We start from the raw sequence: 8,278 nt of genomic DNA, 5'->3' as shown, positions 1-8,278 counted from the left end.
TTAATGTGTATCATGAGCTAAACTTAAACAACTTTGCAGCATTTATTAATCTTGGTTAATGTATAAACATATATTGTGCATATATTATAGTATCTTAATGTAAAATGTATTAGTACAAATAGAAATTAACTAAGATTAATGCTGTGAAATTGTTTTATTAGTAGTATGAAGTGTTGGGAAGGTTATTTTGGAAATGTAATAGGTTTCAGATTGCAAGTTACCCTGTTAATGTAATGTAACTGATTACATTTGATTACTTTTGTAAATTTCTAATGTTTTCAACAGTTATTCATTTTCAAACTTTTAAAGCAGGCAGGGTTAACTTTACAGTACTCAACACTGATTACTGTCAGACTTCCAAAAGCCTTAATCACTTGAATTTAACAATGCCTTGGAAAAAAACTGTCAATCTTAAAAAATAAAGCATATACATATACCCAAATAGGAAATAAAATGGTTATCAAATAAGCATGTGTACTAAACTCCTGAAACACAGGTGTCTCATATTTTAGAGCAATCAACGCAATTTGGGAAAGAAATCAATCAAATCTGTATGTTTGTGAAAATTTTCAGATGTAATCCCCTTTGTAATCGTTATCATTTTCAGAAGTAACTGTTCATGTTAACTTGTGCAGGCTTATTATAAAGTGTTTAGTTTTCATTTTATTTGAATAGCATTAACTCGTTCACAGTGTCTCGAGACATTAGTCATTGACATACCGTAGTTTTGTGGATTAAGTGCTTCAAAACATTAGTCAGTGTTTGATATTTAATGTCAAAGGTGCTAGCACACACTGAAATAAATGTAAGTGTTCAAACTGGTATGAAGCGCAAATGATGCAAATTAGGTTGTTAAACTCCTACTTAGAAAGTCATAAGTACTTAGCATGACAGTGTTTGCTAACAGTGAAAAGCAGGATGTACAAGGATACACCTCTGGTAAATATATACACCAACAACTCAAACACTGAACTCTGTATTTGCCATCACCAGGCTGAATTATTTATTTTCTTCTATTGAAACATAAAAATTAAATTTTACAAATAATATTTAAAAATATATACAAATTATGCTTATTATATTTATAGAAGACTCAGAACCATAGTTAAATGCTTATAATTTTGTTTTATTCTGTTAAGCAGTTTTTCACCCAGATTTTTTCTTTACCAAAATAATAATAACAGTACAATCATTGAATTAAACATGTTGTATGTAGTAGGAAAAAAAGAACATTTGTGCACTATAACATTGTAAATCTACTGAGAGTATGAAAAATCTGCAGGAACACTTCAGTGAATTATATGACTAAATAAATAACATGATTGTCTGTTTATTTACAATGAAAGGATCAAGGGTCATGAAGTTTATAACAAAAATGTTATTAAAAAAGGAGATTTTTGCCTGGAGGGTTAGCATTATAACATACTATGTGACAAAACATCTGCAGTTTTATCTGACATAGAACCATCACAATTCAAATGACTAGTTGTTAATTATTTAATAAATTATACAAATATACAAGTTAAATTGCAAAATAAGATTAGACATGTTTAAAGTAATATATAAAATCCCAAAGGGCCAGCAACATCAAAAATATTTACACGTTCTGTCTTCAAACATTCATCTTCATGGTTGGCTCATGGTTTGCTTTAGGACAAAATTCTGGAAAACTAAATTCTGTAAGAAAAAAAGCATAATTCCTTTAATCCTCTTTAACAAATGTTCCTGGACTCACAGTAGCACTTGATCTGCACTTATGTCCATGTATATTTTTGGTCAAAATTATAGAAACAAATATTTGTATGGAAGACATCTCCAAAGACTTAAACAGCCCATGTACTCCAGAGCAAACATTATAATGTACTTTCCGTTTGATGACACTACAGATAAGACTCTCAGAAAAAAAAAAAATCCCAAGATGTCACTGGGGCGGTACCCCTTCAAAAGGTACTAATATATACCATATACAGTAGGTGGACAACCAGAATGGGTAATACCGCCTTGTGCAGGGCCGCGGTGTTAACTGCAAGTCAGTTGCGTGTTAAAATCATTTGCGAAACTACCGCCAGGTGGCGCAAAGGGACGGATTGGAAACTGAATGTAATTGTAAAATGTTGGTTTGTAAACTGAGATGAAAGGATGAAGTAAAACAAAAATAACATTATAATATAACATTGTAACACCCTTAAAAACCATTAGAACATTTACAGTGAGTTAATTTCAAAACGTGGGATAGTCTTAGGCTACAGTCTACGCATCAAAAATTTAAATAAAGACCTTTACACAAAGGCTCTTACGCATGCTATTGTAATTAAACAGTCATTACATATAATATATATAAATACACGGATTAAAAGCTAAATGTTTTCATTTCGGTTCATTCTTGGTTAAAAAAATCTTCAGGTTCCATTTGCAGAACGAAATGAGAACAGTCCAGCATTTAGAAATAATTCTTATTATTTACTTTTCAAACTGCTACCACTATGCATTTACGAATTATGCCTTTACTGTGTGACCAAAAATTGAGTATTATCCGTTTCAACTGTTTGATCGCGCTGGTGCCTCACGCGCACATATTCATTGGAAACAGCGCAGCTGTTCACCGAGCCATTCGACATGAGCAGCGGTCCACTTTGGCATATTTTTGCTAATTATGATTTTTTTTCCATCGATATTGAAACATGCGTGAACTACAAAGCCTATTTTACCTAATGAATAATAGTTAAGCTTCAAATGGGCAACATCACGAAACGTTTGGATTTCTACCGAATGAGAGAGCCCAACCTTACCTTAGTTTCGCTTTAAATTATTATTAATTTATTTTTTTACTTGTTTATAGCTAAGCCTATATTATTATATACTGCAATTATATTTATCCATTAGAATTATATGCATTACAAGAATTATATGAATTATATGCATTACAAAATAAATAATTTTTTCCATGCAATTATCCAGAATAAAACCAAACAAGATTTGTAATGAAAAGAAAATATGTTGACAAATAAGAATAAATGCTGCGCGTCGCACTCAGCATCATGTGCGCCGAGCAAATCTTGCACTCTGATATTTTAAGGAATATGATAAACACCTGCATTTAAATGCGGCTGCATTTTTTTTTTACTTTACTTAAAGGCTCCCTTTAAAATCACTGAAGTTGTCAATTAATGAAGCTCTTTTTTACATCGTGTGCATTTTGTTGATTATAATAAGAGAACTTGAGTTTAAACGTGAGGACGTTTTATTAATCAGTCCATTCTTTAGAGTTTCAATGATTTAGCTAAATCGTGCAGGTTTAATTTATTCGTTTCTTGTTTTAATTAGGCCTAAATAATGTAAGCGAAATTATACAGTGCCTCACGTTTTTTCTAAAATAAAGAAAATAATTTATAAAACTCACAACAATTTCTTAATCAGTGTACAGACAAATATATTTTCCCCAATAAGTTATCTGTCAAAATAAAGGACAGGTAACGAATAACAAAGTAGTGCGTGACAAAAATGCATGTTGTTTTATTAAAGGAATTTTAAAATATAAATTAAAATATAGGCCTAATATGTGAGAATATTAACATTTTGCATATTAATCCATGTAGCCTAGCTCACTAAAATAGGCTACCACTTTTAATTCTCCGATGCAAAGTAAACCACAATTTATTTAGAATAATATAACACATAATTCATATTACCGTATTTTCCGGACTATAAGTCACACTTTTTTTCATAGTTTGGCTGGTCCTGCGACTTATAGTCAGGTGCTACTTATTTATCAAAATTAATTTGCCATGAACCAAGAGAAATGAACCAAGAGAAAACATTAGCGTCTACAGCCACGAGAGGGCGCTCTATGCTGCTCAGTGCTCCTGTAGCATACCCCTGAAAACATTAAAGGTGCCATGTGTAAAAATTGAGGTAAAAATATCCAAAAAATGACCTACACGCATCAAAAGAATGAGAAGAAATAAGGGCGATGATGTCATTAAAAAAATGTCAAGTTATAGTGCTGCAGAGATATCAACCTTAATTAGCATTAGCATTACTAGCCACGGCCCGACAGGTGTCGTAATACCAGTTTCGGCCATGGGAGGCGGTATGCGGGCAATATACCCACCAGCCAACCTGCAATACACGAATAACTCGCACGGCTTGTGGGCGTACTTGAACCTGATGTCAAGCAACCGCGCTCGGAATCACAAATCAAATCCGATAAGAAAAGGAGCCGAAACAGAGTAAACATCGGCACTGCTTTCCATCGCTGGAGACAACTGATGGACTTGAAAGAAATGAGCTTCGACTCCGAACTTGCAACATTTCTTTTGGATTGGTAAGTAAGATGCTGTTAGTATTTCGCTAGAAGTTTGTTTTATATGTTTGCGTATTTTTTTCGGGAAGTTATAACATAGAAATGTATCGAAGGCTGTTCGATGGCTAACCGTAGCTGCGTTTGATAGTTAGCTAGCTATAACTTACCCACAGATCAGATCTGGTTTTCACCTGTTATCTACCAAAGCCCGTCTCTACCAAGCTGATGCTAAAATGTAACATTACCTAAGAAGCTTGAAATGTCTTCGATGATAATGAACCCGAGAGAGAGAGAGAGAGAGAGAGAGAGAGAGAGAGAGAGAGAGAGAGAGAGAGAGAGAGAGAGAGAGAGAGAGAGAGAGAGAGAGAGAGAGAGAGCGCGCCCCGCCGCGCGCGCACTCACTCACTATATTCAGAGCGGTCAAGTTTTTGAAAGCGTGTGAAAAGGGTCAATTGCGTGTGTCTCACGGTGAATGCTTGAGAGTTGGCAGCTCTGGTTACGTTGGTTGGCTCTAGCTTGGTCAACATCAGCTGTCTGATGTTGACCAATGATGTTGACAGAATGCTGTCTGTCAAATTAATTTAATTCAAATAATGTGTATATACAATTCAAAATGTAATATGAACAAAACGAATATGAACATATTCACTGGTAAAGGTGAAGGGGAGTAGCTTGAAGATGTCATGTTTCAAAATCACTTGACATCACCCAACGTTCCTCTGGAGGCAAAACGTCCTCTTAGGCTTCGGCTATGGCTCTAGGGTTGTTGTGAAGGTAGGGGCGGAGCATAGAGACTATGCCGTTTCTCGTTTGTTACTCTAGAGTAGACCAATTCACTTTATTGAGGCATATTGCCCCCATCTGGTATGGAATGTGGAGTATGACTTGATTTTTTTGCCACAAATTACACATGCATCCCTTAACATAAAACAACTGAAAACTGTTAACTGAAATATTAACTTGAAGACAACTGAGAAAGACTGAATGCAAACAAAATGCCCCCCAAAAGAAAATCCTATTCTGCAGATTACAAACTTCAGGTAGTAAAATATGCAGCTGATCTGATAGGTTACAGGAGCACCGAGCAGCATAGAGCGCCCTCTCGTGGCTGTAGACGGTAATGTTTTCTCTTGGTTCTTGGTTCTAAATAAATGCGACTTATAGTCCAGTGTGGCTTATATGTTTTTTTCCGCGTCATGACGTATTTTTGGACTGATGCGAGTTATACTTAGGTGCGACTTATAGTCCAAAAAATACGGTATATAAATAATACTGCACACCTATTAAATGTGTCAAATCTAAAATATGGTGTAATAATGTGTAGCTTAGAGAAAATATAAGCACAGGCGCTTGACATTTATCCTGCTTGAATTCGTTCTAAGAAACGCACATAACTTCATAAGTACTAAACTTTCATCTGTGAATATTAAATATTTTAACTATAGTGTTTTTCTTTCATTTTCCCCGACTGCAGCTGTCAAATGTAAGACATCAGTGAGGCAAAGCTGAGGCTATTTGCGAAAATGTGCTTTGATGAGCTTGTTTGATAACTTGTAGTTAAAGCGACACTCAGCGGTCAAAAGCTGCGAATGCACTTTGCAGACGTGGCAGCGGCGGCGGCACTCGCAGGGGCAGAATGATCATTTTGGTTGGCCACCTACTGTAGGTACTAACATTAATAATATGCACCCTTAAATGTACAAAAAAAAGTTGACTGCTTATGTACCTTTATTTTTTCCTGAGATGTTTGCAGAAATGGAGGAGTCTGCCTACCTGGTATGATATGAAATGAGGATGATTGTGGAGAGGGAGCCCTCCACTGGTGTTAAGAGAAAAGTGCTTCAACGCCTGCAGGAGTCAAGACCAGTGCCTGAAGCAAATCAGAGAGCGAGACGATTCCCATCACCACATCCTCTGTGTCCACCAGCACTAGACGGTGAACCTGACAGAAACAGCATAAGGACCAGAGTGGACGGTGCTTTTCAAATGATGCAAATGAAAACAAGCCATCAATTCCTGAAGGCTATAATATAGAAACTAACTATCTGTTCTACTACCTCAGCCTCAGCGATCCGATCAATGATGGTTTCGAGGGTCTCGTGAGGGTAACACTTCAGCACCCCCTCAATGCAGCACCAGCGGCTCTGAATGACCTCCTGCATCGTCATGTTCAGGTTGTTGTAGCTTTTCTGTGCAGCCAAATTCTGTTCATGTAAATGCAGATGATACCAACTTTAGGCTTTGCGTGGTACATGTGAAATCATTTGCTGTAACATAATCATGCAAAAAAGAGGTGAGGATGTGAGTCTACATACAATGACATCAAATCTGGAGTAAAGTGCCACCACTTTCCCTAAAGAGAAAGACAAATGTCAGAAACCACACAGAAGACCTTCAGAAGTTGAAGATGTGTATTAAGAAAGCAGAAAAACAAAAGCAAACATCTGTACAGAGTACCTTGCTCATTGACGACGGGCAGGGCTGAGACCCGTCGCTCTACAAATATTGATAAAGCATCATAAACTGTTTCTGTCTCCCTGACAGTTGCAATGCTCTTGAATGTTCCAATTTTCACTTCCTCAATCCGCTTCTGTAAGAATCGTGGCTTAGGGATCATCGAGCCCTGAGATTCATAAAGCAAATTCTCATCATTCGGAACAGAGCTAGGGGGACAGTCAACATAAGCATTTCATGGCAACAATCTCATGGCAAATCATAAATGTTTTGGCAAATTGATGTCTAATTCATTTGAAATCATACACTCTGTTTATGCCCCACCGGGGGTTTGGTTTGGTTTGAGATGGGGGTCAGGGTGACACTTATGCTTCATGCTTTTTATTCTAAAAAATCATACTTTTCCGTATGAATAATGTGGTGCGAACAATCGAGTTGAATGTCCACTCAGTTGTTATGTTTTGCTAGCCAATGTGACAGTTGTTTTAATAGTATACTGACACCTATTGGTGAATATGCAGCATTACACAAATTGCAGACAGCCATTAACTTGAGCTCATAACAAAGTCACTTCATGTAATCTGAATACACTGCTCAAAACACAAAGACACTTTAAAAACATATCAGATCTCAATGGGGAAAAATATCATGCTGGATATCTATACTTATATGGACTGGGTAATGTGTTAGGAATGAAAAGATGCCACATTGTTTAATGGAAATGAAAATTATCAACTGAATTCAAAGACACCCCAAAATTCAAAAGTGAAAAAATAATGCAGCAGGCTAGTCCATTTTGCTAAAATTTAATTGCAGCAACCCATAATGGTACTCAGTAGTTTGTATGGCCCCCACGTGCTTGTATGCATGCCTGATAATGTGGGGGCATGCTACTAATGAGATGACGGATGGTGTCCTGGGGGGGGTGTCCTCCCAGATTCGGACCAGGGCATCACTGAACACCTTAACACTAAAGTAGCTGAAACGGATTAACAACCCCCTCTGCTACTTAACTGACCAGATCAACATCCCAGGAGTTTAAATGACTTGATGCTATACTCTGAATAAAAAGTGTTCCTTTAATTTTTTTGAGCAGTGTATATCAGCTCCAATGAGGCAACCACCTCAGTGTAGAATAAAGATAATGAATGGTGATATCAAAAGTACAACATAAAAGCTCTTACAAAGATGTGTAAGAACTTGAGGATGCGTTTATGGGTGAGTATGTGGAGGACGTTCCCTGATTCTGGATCTATGACGGGTAGACGGTGAATCTTGTTCTTCAGCAAGGAATAAATGGCTTCAAAGAGGCTGCCAACAGGAAACACAACTCTCTGTCACTGGAAAGATAAAAGAATAAGAAAGGACAAACAAAGTGCTGTAGAGGTCCTGCTTTACCTGGAGTCAGGTGTGATGCTGATCAGGGAGTTGAGAGAATACTGTAGATAGACCTCTGAAAGAGGGAACAAATACAGCTACTACTTTAAAACATTACCATGTGTGTGGAATTACATATTTATC

At 36.6% G+C, this 8,278-nt stretch overlaps 1 protein-coding gene across 3 annotated transcripts in view; it reads right to left on the bottom strand.

Moving 5' to 3' along the window:
- Positions 1–588: 588 nt before the first annotated feature.
- The window catches only part of LOC109096277 (5'-AMP-activated protein kinase subunit gamma-1), a 13,659-nt gene continuing 5,969 nt past the window's right edge, over positions 589–8,278 (bottom strand). For all 3 annotated transcript variants that reach the window (XM_042730956.1, XM_042730957.1, XM_042730958.1), the window contains exons 7-13: positions 8,156–8,210; positions 7,942–8,068; positions 6,761–6,926; positions 6,619–6,656; positions 6,361–6,507; positions 6,077–6,245; positions 589–1,677 (exon numbers count right to left, since the gene is read on the bottom strand). In XM_042730956.1, the coding sequence (XP_042586890.1) occupies positions 6,129–6,245; positions 6,361–6,507; positions 6,619–6,656; positions 6,761–6,926; positions 7,942–8,068; positions 8,156–8,210 (650 nt within the window). In that variant the 3' untranslated portion in view covers positions 589–1,677; positions 6,077–6,128. The remainder of the gene's footprint in view (positions 1,678–6,076; positions 6,246–6,360; positions 6,508–6,618; positions 6,657–6,760; positions 6,927–7,941; positions 8,069–8,155; positions 8,211–8,278) is intronic.

This window comes from Cyprinus carpio, chromosome B9, assembly GCF_018340385.1.
Source record: "Cyprinus carpio isolate SPL01 chromosome B9, ASM1834038v1, whole genome shotgun sequence".
Classification (NCBI taxonomy): domain Eukaryota; kingdom Metazoa; phylum Chordata; class Actinopteri; order Cypriniformes; family Cyprinidae; genus Cyprinus; species Cyprinus carpio.
Note: the sequence above shows the minus strand (reverse complement) of the source record. Positions and strands in the feature narration are given on the sequence as shown.